General features: G+C 41.2%; 1 protein-coding gene across 30 annotated transcripts in view; it reads left to right on the forward strand.

Annotated features, from left to right (window-relative positions):
- The window catches only part of ABLIM1 (actin binding LIM protein 1), a 2,317,257-nt gene that overhangs the window by 1,699,508 nt on the left and 603,129 nt on the right, over window positions 1-14,620 (forward strand). For all 30 annotated transcript variants that reach the window (XM_044055908.1, XM_044055914.1, XM_044055911.1 and 27 more), the window contains exon 10: window positions 6,308-6,460. In XM_044055908.1, coding sequence (XP_043911843.1) covers window positions 6,308-6,460 — 153 coding nt within the window. The remainder of the gene's footprint in view (window positions 1-6,307; window positions 6,461-14,620) is intronic.

Consider the following 14,620-nt stretch of genomic DNA (forward strand, 5'->3'; position numbering starts at 1 on the left):
CCCAGGCTCAGCACTTCCTGGAATTTATCATCTTAAATGCGCTGGATCAGCTGGTAAACTCCCCTACCAGAGGCCACAACATATTGGACCTGGTCATCACCAACATGAGCAACAGCTGCTCCGTACCGGAGGTCAACCCGTCACTAGTTAGATCAGACCATAAAGTAATCACCCTGGATGTCCACACCCCACCACCACCCCCAACCAAGGAAACCACAGTGAAAAACTTTTCTAAAGCAAACTTCACCTTACTTAAGTCAGAGGTGGTAAGTTTCACAGCCCCCATGCTAAAGGATAACACTGCCCAAGATGCAGAATCCTTTACAGTTGCACTCTATGAGCACCTACAAGGATGCATGGATCGTGCCATCCCCAGCAAAACCAAGACTCACTCCCCTAAGAGAAGGAAACCAGTCTGGCGGACCCCTGCCATAAACAGGTTATACAACAAAAGGAGGAAACTAGTTCAGAAAAAAAGCAAATCCCAAGAAGGAAAGACATCCCTGATCAGTATCAGTAAGAAACTAAGGTCCCTCATAAAATCATTCAAGGCTAACTTCAAAAGAAAAATAGCCAAGGACTCGAAAGATAACCACAAAGCCTTCTTTGGCTATGTCAAAAATCTAAGTGGCAACTCGCAGATATGCTCTGAGATAGTGCAAAATAGCACAAAATATACTGAACCTACTGATATTACCAACATACTGGCAGATAGATTCAGTGCAAACTTCACCTCCCTCTCACCTTCAAAAGGGCCCACAACAATACCGGAAAAGTGTAGTGTCCCGGAAATCACAGAAGCACAGGTGAAAACAGTCCTTTCAGAAGCCAAAAACACAGCATCAATGGGGCCAGATGGTGTCCCAGGCTGCGTCTTGCACAAACTACAGAACGAACTAACCCCCCACCTAAACACGCTGTTCAGCCTCAGCCTCTCCACAGGCTACGTGCCCATAGAATGGTGCACAGCAATGGTTATTCCGCTCCACAAAGGAGGAGCCACAACTGACCCTGGTAACTATCGCCCCATAAGCCTGACTAGCCTGGTCTGCAAGGCTATGGAGTGCATCATCATGGAACTCATTAACAAGACATTGGGAACCTCCAAACACTTGACCCGACCCAGTTCAGCTTTGTTAAGGGCAGATCATGCCTACTAAACCTGGGTGACTTCTTTGAGACAGTTACCAAGGCCATAGACGAGGGAAAGGTGGTTCACACAGCCTACCTTGATCTCGCCAAGGCGTTCGACACCATTCCTCACTCGGGTATTATAGAAAAACTCACCAGTCTGAACATAAACCCCTATGTCACAAGATGGGTTGCCAACTGGCTTACAGACAGAACTCACATGGTAAGAATAGCGGGCTCCAGGTCTGACTCTAAACCAGTCACAAGTGGTGTCCCACAAGGCTCAGTTCTGGGACCCCTACTGTTCGGCATATATTTCTCAGACGTACAGGCAAACACAGGAAGACTATGGCTAACCAAGTTCACCGATGACTGCAAACTGGGAGCCATAATTGACTCTCCGGCTGACACGGACATCCTCCAAAAAGGCCTTACTGAGACAGACACCTGGTGTCAAAGTCATGGCCTCAAGCTAAATGCCAAAAAATGCATAGTCATCCCGTTTGGGAAAAACAAACCACCCACGAATTACCACATAGGTGGCAGCCCCCTTAGTAAGAGATCTGGGGACCCAGGTAGATAGTAATCTCTCCTTTGACAATCATATTGCCAAAGTAGTTAGGAAATCCTTCTATGTGGCCCATCTAATTACTAAGGGGTTCGCATCTAGAAATAAAGAGGTTATAGTGGCCCTCTACTCGTCACTCATCAGACCCATCATAGAGTACAATGCCCCATTTGGGATGTACCTCACAAGACACTTCCAACAGCTTGAAAGACCACAAAATCACCTTACCAAGAGGATTACTGGCCTCAAACATATGTCCTATGCAGCCCGACTGAAAAAACTCCGGCTGTACTCAGTGGCATATCACTTACTCAGAAGTGATCTCTGCCTGACTTACAAAGCCATGTCCAACTCAGAATTGATGGACATGCTCCACCTAAAGAAGTCCAAGTCACTGCGAGTCACGCGCTCTAGTGAGCTAAACCTCGCCACAACAATAAATAGAACATGCTGGAGGGATAGATTCCTGTCACAGAGACTCCCCATGCTTTGGAACAAAATTCCTAACTACATTAGGCAGAGCCCCTCACTAACACTCTTCAAGAGAAGCCTTGACGAGTGGATGGGTAACAGAAAGTACACCCCTGGGATCACTTTATTGGCTCTGCTTGATAGAGGCTCAGTTAATTAATCAATGGAGTGGCGAAAGCCGACACACTCTGGCTAGGCTTATAAATGTCCTCGGGCAGATAGCCTAGTACCTACCTATGAACCTATGAACCCATGAGTAGTTATGACACCAAGGAACGAAAGCAGAAATAGAAAATGTGGTATGATTTACATCAACTTCCATTACTGCACTATTTAATCATAAGTAAGCCAGTTAAATTTACTTTGGACTGTGAGAGCTCCAAAAACAAGATGGGAAAACCCATAAAAGCAGCCCTGATGACCCAGGAGCACTTATTGACTTGGGATTTGGGAGGGGATGGGGGCAGAAGTATAGGGTAAGAGTGAGTGGCCACCACCATCTTGCCCTTCCTTAGAGCAGGTCTGTTCCACTGCATTGCTACCAGTCATCAGATGATGACAAGTGTACAGAATTCAGCCTGCGGCCTGGGAATATGTGTGCTTGGCTCTACCAGTCTGGGTTCATGTGCAGTATCCTTTATAGAACATGTAATGTCAGCTGTGGGAGGAGCTGAGTTAGCCTGTATATGGACCCCCCTAAGGATTGCATCTCAATCAGCTCTTGTCCTGTAGGGGAACAAATGGATGTCACCATTGAGATGGGCCAGCTGGTTAGCAGACTTGATGGGGGTAAAAGAAGCATATAAAAGATTAGTATTCCAAAAATATACAACCTGAGGTCAATATAGAATTCCTTTTTCAACAGTGTAGGGCTTCACAAGGTGGCAAAGTTGAGCCATTTGCACTATATTGTTGCCCAAGGCATTGTGACTAGAACTTCTGTTCCACAATGCCATGGAGCATTGTAGCATAGCAAACAGTAAGATCTAACAAAGTAACTCCATGGAACCCCAGACCTAATGTGTTGAGATAAACCCAGCAAGACTCAGATGTCATAGTAAATATTCCTTGTTGTACAAGTAAATTATATATTGTACGTTGTTCTGCTCTGTATGCCCTGTCAGAAGTGTTTGACCTGATACTGTAAGCCCAGAAACTCCAAAAATTAACTTTGTTTCAAACAGAAAATCATTTAATTCCAAAGTAGACTGTTACACCTTTTAAAAATCTTTTCCATCCTGTACCTCCAACATCCCTACTTCTTATGTTTGTTAACAGTACAATTCTGGTTTCTTGGGAGTGGGTGGAGGGGAAGTCTGAAGCAACACAACTTTAGACTTAGGATTTGTTCACCTGCATTTGTGTTTGCACATCTACTCTTTGCAATTTCAACGGCCGCCCCTCCCAGAATATGGCACGCCATGGCAGTTTTTGTGGTAGAGTTGAAAATGGGTGCTAAAGAGACAGATAAAGAAGTACATTTTTCATCAAGCATATTGTAGGAGAGACCCATTTACCTTCTTGGGCTACTCCACTATGCTACCCCCCCAAAATAATTATGGTGTAGCGCCTAACCATGTGCTAGGCAGCCAGGTTGTCTTTGAATCTAGAGTGGTGAGTCTGTAGTGTAGGTGAATTCTGATTTACAATACCCAGTGCTATAATACATTGACTCTTGCAGTAAGGGGTACAGAATGTGCTTACATTTCTCTGCCATGTACAAGAAGGCTGCACTGAAGTGATTTATCCCTTATTGCAAGGTTCATTGTTTTGTGCATGAATATAAATCTATGTCAAATGCCATCTTCAGCACAATTGCATTGACAAAGAAATTACTGGACAGGATCCAAACGTTTTCACTTGTTAGACGTTTTAGCTCATGAGATAGTAATAATGAGAATAATCCATTCAGAATGCGGCCAGAGCATCAGAAAACATTGTCTGCTACATCTCACTTCTCCTCATAGCTTTACAGTTTCATAGGAGAGTACTAGACTAATGGCTTAAGGGCCCTTACAAGCCTAGCCAATATAACCCAATTTCTGGCCCCTGGGGTAAGAGGATGGCATGGATTTGCACTTGAGCATTGCGTGTCTTACAGATTGCCCCTGTCCATAAGGGATATCAACACTAATCCAGGTGTGAATTTGTGATTCCTCATCCATTTATCCAAACTGCGTATGAAGACAGCCAGGGAAGGGCTCTGTTTAATGGGAACAGGAAGCTTGTTCCAAAGAACAAGCAATCTCTGAGACACTCTGCCTCTCTGGCATGTTTTGTTTGAGTCACTGACTAAGTTTAGAACCCAAGATTGGGTGACCCTCATGCTGCTTGACTTGCAGATGTATAGCAGCTCCACCAGAGCTGCATTTCTGAGTTCCTTGTAGGTCAGGCATAGGTCACCACTTCATTACAAGTGGTGTTCCAGCAGGCAGTAACACAAGAAGAAAACATGAAAGGCTCAGTAGTGCACTCCCCAAAAGCATTTTTTCTCAGTTAATGCATGAACCTTGTCTAAGCATTTTGTGTACAGAAGATCCTTGCAGTAGCATCAAAGTCACTTTGTTGATGGGAGTGGTATGTTAAGTGGCAGTGGAAATGCACTCAGTTCTATGAAAAATAGCTTGGTGTTAAGCTCCTGTCCTGCTTACTGCTGAACCCTTAGTCTGTCAGCAGTGTAGCGTCTGTATTTTGCTGAGGGTATCATTTAACCCTGCTCAGGAAATCAGAGTGAAAATGCATATGAATGGGAGATGTGGAAACATACTGCTCCAGTTCTGTCCTTGTCAAACTGTTTAATGCATGTTCAGATAATGTCTCCTTAGCTAGTTCCAACTGAAAAAGATAAAAGTAACCATGTAGAGTTCCACTTTTATGGCAAACTTTCACTGTAATGTTTCATTCATGATATCTGTTACATGTGCTTATTAGCTAAATATTTTGTTAAGTTTGCTGAGATAATATGGTTAATAACAGCACTCTTATATTTAAGAATTTTACCTGCCTAAGGATGGTGCAGGTGTGCAAAAGTCACTGATCACATTCCCTTGTATGGGTAACTTAACACAGTTTGATTGTTTAACTAAATAAACATTGTGTGTGTGGTTATTGTGGTAATTATCGTGACCGTTAGCTCTTTGTTCTGTTTTTTCCCTTGTATAGGTAACTTAACACAGTTTGATTCTTTAAATAAACGTTAAGCATGTGTGGTTGTTGTGGTAATTATCGTGACCGTTAGCTCTTTGTTCTGTTTTTTCCCTTGTATAGGTAACTTAACACAGTTTGATTGTTTAACTAAATAAACGTTAAGCATGTGTGGTTGTTGTGGTAATTATCGTGACCGTTAGCTCTTTGTTCTGTTTTTTCCCCTTGTATAGGTAACTTAACACAGTTTGATTGTTTAACTAAATAAACTTTAAGCATGTGTGGTTGTTGTGGTAATTATCGTGACCGTTAGCTCTTTGTTCTGTTTTTTCCCTTGTATAGGTAACTTAACACAGTTTGATTGTTTAACTAAATAAACGTTAAGCATGTGTGGTTGTTGTGGTAATTATCGTGACCGTTAGCTCTTTGTTCTGTTTTTCCTTGTATAGGTAACTTAACACAGTTTGATTGTTTAACTAAATAAACGTTAAGCATGTGTGGTTGTTGTGGTAATTATCGTGACCGTTAGCTCTTTGTTCTGTTTTTTCCCTTGTATAGGTAACTTAACACAGTTTGATTGTTTAACTAAATAAACGTTAAGCATGTGTGGTTGTTGTGGTAATTATCGTGACCATTAGCTCTTTGTTCTGTTTTTTCCCTTGTATAGGTAACTTAACACAGTTTGATTGTTTAACTAAATAAACGTTAAGCATGTGTGGTTGTTGTGGTAATTATCGTGACCGTTAGCTCTTTGTTCTGTTTTTTCCCTTGTATAGGTAACTTAACACAGTTTGATTGTTTAACTAAATAAACGTTAAGCATGTGTAGTTGTTGTGGTAATTATCATGACCGTTAGCTCTTTGTTCTGTTTTTTCCCTTGTATAGGTAACTTAACACAGTTTGATTGTTTAACTAAATAAACGTTAAGCATGTGTGGTTGTTGTGGTAATTATCGTGACCGTTAGCTCTTTGTTCTGGTTTCATTTCCTACAGGCGAAGGTGGATAACGAGATTCTTGATTATAAGGACTTGGCTGCTATTCCAAAAGTTAAGGCGATTTATGACATTGAGCGCCCTGACCTGATAACGTATGAACCATTCTATAGTGCCTGTGACGACAAGCAGGAAAGGCAAAGCATTGGCGAGGTAAGAAATGGCGAAGGTTCTTTTTGTATACAACTTTTCAATGTGTAAATGTAACCAAGGTTATGACAACAACATCAGTTCTCACTCTTCTAAAACACATTCACAGTGTTCGTTATGACTCTGCGTATGAACAAGTTGGCAAGAAAATAAAAGAGGAACATATTATTGAATAAAAGTTTTGAAAGAAGCGTGAAAGTTGTAGTGTGGGTTAACTGTCTGTGGCTGTGTAGTGTAACATGTTGATTCTCATACAGTAGTTGAAGAGAAGAAAGCATAATAGCAGGATATTAGGCGAAGAAGCTTTTTATAGCAGTTAAATAAGAATTAAGCCATCAGAGAGGCATTTAGTAGCTAATGCTAGAGGTTGGGAAGGTGCAGGGACTGGATTTATTCTCAAGCAAACTCAGATCTGTGGACAGTTAGATGATGTGAAACCTTCCTTTGCTAACTGTGGTTGTAGAAGAATAGCTGAAGAAAGCTGCAAAGGGCTGCCCATCTATTTATTTGTCATTTGTTAACCAGGTTAGCCCAACTGAGCCAGTGGCCCATTATCAGTGGAGACCCGAGGAGAAAAGCTCCAAACAGTTATTACAAAGTTACAGAAAAGAAAAACATATGACAATGAAGCTTTATGCAAACATTACAATAATTACAATAATGAGAACATTAGACATTTACAAAAGGCCTGAGAATGAAGTTTACGTAAACATTACAGTAATGTGCATAACATGCAGTACAAAAGTTAGAAGTTTTTTATTCAACTTAAAAAGAGATGCAAATGAGATAGGAGGACACTTACAGTGAGTGGGTGAGTTAAAAGTGTGAGAGGTAGTAAGGTGGGATTTAAGTGGGATCATTGCATTGACAGGTGTTGGCATGTAGGAGAAAAGTTTTAAGTTCAGATTTAAAGAGATTTATGTTAGAAATTATATGGATGTTAAGGGGTAGTTTGTTCCATGCATGGGGTATACTATATTTGTAAAGAAGTTTATCAATGTTTTTGTTTGGTTTCTAGGTGTCCAGAAGGAGCTGCTCAGAGCTGCAAAGAGTTCTGGGAGGGGTATAATGTGATATTAGTGAGACTAGAGCAGGACAGGAAAGGGAGTTTAAGAGTAGTGTATGAGTCATTTACAGCTGGGAGTGAAGCAGGTGCTGGGGAAATCAAGCCACTGGAGTTGTTTTAGTGCATGGCTGTGATGAGATTCGTAGGGATGGTTACCTGCAAATCTTGTAACACTATAGTATGATTGACCGAGTTTAGCCAAAAGAGTAGATTGTAGATGTGAAAAGATGGGGAAGGCACAAAGTAGACATGGAAGGAGGAAGGCCTGAGCTGGTTTCTGCCTAGAGTCAGGGGCTAGGTATTTTTTATGTCTCTAGAGTAGGCCGTGTTTTTGATTGATCTTTGTAATACAATGCTGAAAATGGGTATCAGGCTTTAATTGGTTATCGATAATAACACCAAGAAATTTAGTATGTGGGTCATATTGTATGATGGTATTGTCGAGAAAAGAAATGGTGAAGGTTGTTTTGATGTTAGTGAGGGGTTTTGGAAAAAAAGAACAGTAGCTTTGTTTTTTGGGATGTAGAATTAGTTGGCTGTCAGTTAGCCATTTTTCTACAGATAGGAAGCTGTGTTGAATAGTCAGTAGAGAAGAGGTTAGAGAAACTGTCAGAACATGTAGTAAGGGTAGAGTTGTCTGCATATTGCGTCAGGGAGGATGCTGTACAGGAAGTCTGCCTCTGGGGTATGCACTGTAGCTGATTGTAACAGATTTTAACAAGGCATAACAGTAGTCACAAAAGCAGGCACCTACACTGCCCATAAATGGCAACAGCAGAGTTCCCGGGGTTAAAGCTGGGGTTTCCGTCTATATTTTTTAATGATTTTTGGTTGGAGTTTCCTTTGCTTTTACCTGGAGTGAGAGGAGTCCTTGCTCGCACAAGTGGAGGGGGGGGAGAGACCTGAGGTGACCAGGTGTGCAGTAAATAGTTCTGCTCTCAGCTCCAACTCCATTTGTTACCGCGTCCCATTGTGCTACATTGGGCTTGCTTTAAACCAGAAAGTATCTTCAAAGTGCTTTAGTTCTGCAGTGTGCATGCTGCTATTGTTTATTTTTTATATATATTTTGGAGGTTATCCATATTTCAGAGGATGTCACATAATAACATATGAATAGCTAAAATAAGATCTTTGATTGTTTGCCATTTGTACATCTTTGTTAAGTTGTGGAGATGCACCTGCTCACACTAGAGAACTACAATTGATTAACCAAAAATGAATCTTTAGTCAACAGAACTTTTTTCTGCAGTGTAACCAAGCACGGACGGGGCATTTTTGTTTGTTTGTTTGTTTGCGTGATTGCTTTGATGTATAAAACACTGTGGGCACAATATCTCTAATAACTGTGGTGGACTGGTGGAGATCATTTGAAAAGATCTCTCAAACAAAATCTTGTTGCTTGTGGTAAGAGTGTTGTGTCCCTAATAAATGTCACAATTTTAATAAGTTCAGCAAGTGGTCAGATGATTATGTGGCCTTTCCTCAACTTGTTCAGGTGTAAAGTGGAGAATATTCCAGCTCATTGAGTTCGGCTACCCAGTGGTCAACCCCACAATCGATCTTCCACATAGCAAATCACTGCTAGTGTGGCTTCTGTTTCCATGCCAACAATAATTCGATTGATGTGGCCTTTATTCCACACACAATGTAAGCGGGGTGCCATCTCGATGGTGCAAAAAATGTTTTTTTATGTTTGTGTGTTTCATCAAGCTAAACCTTCAGTCGATGTGGTTCATTGATTTGAAGTTGCAGGGAATTTAAACTCAAAGAAACACAGGGGGACCAGTTATGTGCTGGTCTCAGTGTAAAGTATTCTACAAAACTGTGTCACCCAACATAAATAAAGATGTCATTCTAGTCAACTGGTACCAAGAGCAGAAGTAATACACAGCAGAGTGTGTCTTACACCAGGGACTTAGACATTGCAGGGATTTATTGTAGAGCATTTCCTAATGCGAATGATGGGTTAACGTTCTGCATATTCAGATTTCTTACACCAAATGAGTAAAGGGAATGCTTGCTCTAAACTGGCTCTGCCATCATTCTAACAAGCATTTTATGTGAACAGTAAGAACTAAATTTCATCATTCCAGCTCTTTCAAGCAAGAATTTCTTAAAATGTTTACTTTTGTTTGTTCCATAAGCAGGGTTTGTGCCCACGTCTAACACATCTGGCGTTTATGTATGTTTTTATTTTCTTTACATTTGGTCTCAAAGCATTTTCTCCTAAGGTACCTCTAGCATGTTTGCTTTGCTCCTTTCCTGTGTCTTGTTTGTTCTCCCTTTATAGTTATGTTCCGGAACTCCGTTGCATTCCACAGCAGACTCTCTTACTTTTGAATCTTGTGCGTTATCTATGCTGCACTGTTGTATTTGCAAAAAACAGTAAATAAATAAATAAAACTCTTCTATTGCATTGCAGTATTTGCTGTTCATTTTCACATAAAATGCAGTAAAACTATCTACATTTTCCACTTTCTCTTAGTTTTTTTTTTCTACAGATTTCTCTCTTGCATGTACAATCAAACAACTTTAATGGTTCAGATACTTTAGCAGCTAATCCAAACTCCATAGCATGTAACTTCAGCATTAGAATGTGTGAACAGCTCAAACAAGAACAGTTTTAGTAAATAGGAAATGGAACAGGATCAGACTGGTTTGCAGAAGCCCTGAAGCTTTTAGTATTGCATTATTATGTTTATTGTGTACACATTGGATCTTGTAGAAGTACATAATATAACTAAGATACTACAGTTATTCTCTGGAATTTGCTATTTCCAAGGTGGCACTTTTCCACGGCTTAGACCTAAACAGACTATTCTGATATAATATGAAGAACTACAGGGTCTCTTCCCAGCATTTTATTCCATATTCATATTTTATTCAGCATGGAAATAAAGGTGTGCCATTCTCTAAAAGTGCTAAACTAGTCTGCAGGCCATAACCATATTACTGTTTGTCATAAAAAGTACACGTTGTGTCCAAAGAGATAAAACTTTGTATATGAACCAGGCATCTGAAGTCTGAATAGGGATGCAGGTGCCTGTTGGAGGTGGGTGGTGTGATGCAGCTTAAGCAGGCTTACCTCCATTCTGGTGGAGGTATGGGGGAACGTGTCTGAGGTGCGTGGAGACCAGAGACAGCACAGCAGTACTGGTTTCAAGGGAAGGGCAATCCTGAGGGGCTAATTCACTTGAAGTGAGTGGCATACCTTTGCTGACACCCTCTCCATGTCGAACCTTAGAATGGTGTAGTGGACATGCACTGAGGGGTTACTGATTCATAAGCAGACCCCTGCCATCATTGCATATTGGCACTACTGTGTGATGCTCATCTCTCACCCCTTGGGCAAATTAATGAGTTTTAGTGATCATGCCTTGTAGGAGAATGAACGGATCCAAAGTGTAAGCACAGGGGGAGGTTTAGTGGTCATGATGGCAGGAGTAAAATGAATAAAAAAATACAGCACACATAGTTCAGATTTTCAGGGAGTGTGGTTTAGGATTATCCATGTAGAGACATGTTGTTTTTAGCAAGTTTCAGGAACCTGAATTTCAAACTGTGAGTTGCTTTTCCTTGCCCTACTTTGACTACCTTCAAACAGTAATGTATTACTATGGGAGTACATCAGCTCAGACGAGTTTTGTAGCACTCTTTCTTAGCTTGTAACCTTTGACAGTCCTCATGGTTTGTGTGCCAGAATTTGTTCAGTAGTTAACGTATGCATAACTGAAGAAGACTGCCTCCCTGTAAGCACTTGCCATAACCGCAGTTCACTTTAAAGCATTTTTTACCTTGTTTTCTTAGCTGGTTGGATCTTAGCTGGGAATTTTGTTTGTTTTTAACATTTTTATTGTTTTTCTTCAAATAAAGAGTGTTTTTATCGCTGCTGACACAGTGCAAGCTTGTGGTGGTGTACCTTGAAGACTTTCCTACTTTGTTGTCTTAGCTGGTTGCATCTTAACATTTTCATCTTTCCCTAAAATAGTTATTGTTTTTGTTTATCCTGCTTAGTAATATGAACCCTAATTTCAGCTTTCATAGGAAAAAATTGGATATGAATTTAGTTAAACAAGTATAGAAAGCCAGCCTTGTTAAGGTACTTTGATACCTGACATGACTGAAGCTTAAACTTGTTAGACCATTAACTGTAGCCAATGGGAGCAGAGACTGTTGCACCATGAGTGACTGTTAAACCATTAACTGTAGCCAATGAGAGCAGAGACTGCAGCACTGTGAGTGACTGCTGCACCATTAACTGTAGCCAATGGGAGCAGAGACTGTTGCACCATGAGTGACTGTTAAACCATTAACTGTAGCCAATGGGAGCAGAGACTGCTGCACTGTGAGTGACTGCTGCACCATTAACTGTAGCCAATGGGAGCAGAGACTGTTGCACCATGAGTGACTGTTAAACCATTAACTGTAGCCAATGAGAGCAGAGACTGCTGCACTGTGAGTGACTGCTGCACCATTAACTGTAGCCAATGGGAGCAGAGACTGCTGCACTGTGAGTGACTGCTGCACCATTAACTGTAGCCAATGGGAGCAGAGACTGTTGCACCATGAGTGACTGTTAAACCATTAACTGTAGCCAATGAGAGCAGAGACTGCAGCACTGTGAGTGACTGCTGCACCATTAACTGTAGCCAATGGGAGCAGAGACTGTTGCACCATGAGTGACTGTTAAACCATTAACTGTAGCCAATGAGAGCAGAGACTGCAGCACTGTGAGTGACTGCTGCATAAGTTAATAAATGCAATGGTATTTTTATTCTAGGTTACTTCTGTGAAGTTTTATCAGAACTCTTTCTCAAGGATTTAGGAACAGTCACATTCCTTGTTATAAGAGCTACAGTGAAAGGAGCAGTTTACACAATGAGGAAAGACCTTATTGTCAGTTAATTAGCATGTCTCTGAATCACTAATTGCCACAAGTGCAGATTAGCTCTTTCCTGTGATAGTAACACTGTCAGCCCATGCATCGCATTGGCACAGGCACCCTCCCCCATATCTGCTGTCCCATACATATGCACAGAGTAAAGCATCCATGTGTTGTCAGAATGTTCCCAATGTCTCCTTTTTTCCTGCCATTGTAAATCATCGATGATTGCAGTCAGTCATTAATGCCAGACATTAGAGTTTCAGGCTTCATATTCTTCAGTAAATTAATGCTAGTCCAAAAGCTGTTATTTTAGTGGCTATATAAGTCAATAACAAGGAATAATTACAGTCTATCCCTGACAGTGTCTTTGTCCCCCCATTTTTGGCTTTCTCTAGATTTCTTATGTTGCAAGCTCAAGAGGTGCACTTATATGTGACCTGTCCCTCTCCTTTGTAACTCACAAATTTTGCTGGCCTTGAATACTGCCTGAGTTCATAGGATCATAGGAGTTTACTAGCCTAAAGATCTGTAAGTAATTTCAAGCCTAGCCGTTTCATCCTAATGTAATACAATAGATATGCTAGCCAATACCCAGGATTGCATTTAGTAATGACTACCCATGACCAGGAGAGTTGTGGGCACTATACCCAGTAAAATTTTACAGTGCCCCATCCCCTCATCCAGCTTCCTTTTGGACAGTATCATAGACGTTCTCTGTTTCACATGAATTGTTAGCCTAGCCAAAGATGCAGCAGTTGCTGGGAGACAAATCTGTCCCTCCAGCATATCCTATTTAAATCACAGGCCATATTTACTTCCCTGAAACAGGTATCTCTAGTCCCGTTTGATTTATGGATGTGCAGCAAGTTCATTAGGTTTGGGTCTGAGATTCTGCTCTAAGCTAGGCATAAGTCTCCCGTAAGAAATCTATACAATACAGAGTATAGTGACAGGGACTACAAGTGGGTCTGTGTAAGACATGTACTTGAGTCCCATGATCTTCTTTGTTAGAAACCTCTGAGGTCTCTCCAACTGCTGCAAGTGTTTTGTATGGTACTTGCCGAATGAGGAGCTGTACTCAATTATGTGCCTGTTTAGTGCCGAGTATAATAGGGTTATAACCTCCTTTGCACTTGAGGTGATGCCTTTACTAATCAAGTGTGCTATGTAGAAAGCCTTCCTTACTACAGTAGACGTGGGGGTCAAAGTTAAGGTCACAGTCAACTTGTGATCCCATTTCCCTTAACACTTCGTTTTACTTGGTGTATTGTTGTTGATTTGACAGTGTGAAGGGACATTGTTTTGCTGAAGGGAATGACGATGCATTTCTTTGCATTCAGTTTGAGACCATCACTAAGATACCAGCTGTTGGTCTGTGTAAAACCCTCCTGGAGTACACTGACATCATTTGCAGGATTCAATAATTGCACCTAGCTTGCAGTCATCCACAAACTTGGTCAGCCACAATCCCTTAGTTTTACTTCTGAGAAGTATGTACCAAACAGTAGGGAGGCGCAGCACTGACCCTCGTGGCACCCTGCTGCTGGCAGGTCTACTAGTTGATGTGAAGTCACCCTCTTTGATAGTATGTATCCAGTTTTCAGCCAGTTGGCAACCCATCTTACAACAAAAAGAGGTAAGTGCTAGGCCAGTTGACATTGTGGGACATTTTAAACCTAGCCAATTTCCCCAAAGTGAGAATCAAACCCAGTATTTTGTGTTTATTGGGTAAATATCTTAACCATTATGCCAACACTTTCATTTCTCATTATATTTAAAACAATTCCTTCCCACACAACTTATCAGTTAGTGCAGTGGGTTAATGCTGCTGTTCCTGTGTCGAGTGCAGTGCTCCCTCTTCCTTTGTATTTAACGTTTTCGTTTTATTTGTTGTTCTGTACTATCCCTAGAGTCTGGTGGTGGTACAGGGGAGTAATATTCTCTGTGGGAGGTGGGAAAGTAAGAGTTTGAATCCTTTTTAATGCCTTTAAGGCATGCTGTTAAGAATACCTCTGATATCTACTAGTCCCCTCCAACCTACATGTTTGCTGAGTTATGCTTGGTGCCCCCCAAACCCATGTCTTTGTTAAATGTCCTTAAGGCACAATGTAAGAGCTATCCCTGAAGTATGGTGTTCCCCACCCCCATCTTGTTTAAGTGCCACTAAATCATGTTAGTGAAGAGTTATCCCTGGTGGCTAGCGTTCCACTAT

The sequence above is a fragment of the Protopterus annectens genome, chromosome 14.part0, assembly GCF_019279795.1.
Source record: "Protopterus annectens isolate FY-2018-M chromosome 14.part0, PAN1.0, whole genome shotgun sequence".
In the NCBI taxonomy this organism is placed as follows: domain Eukaryota; kingdom Metazoa; phylum Chordata; order Ceratodontiformes; family Protopteridae; genus Protopterus; species Protopterus annectens.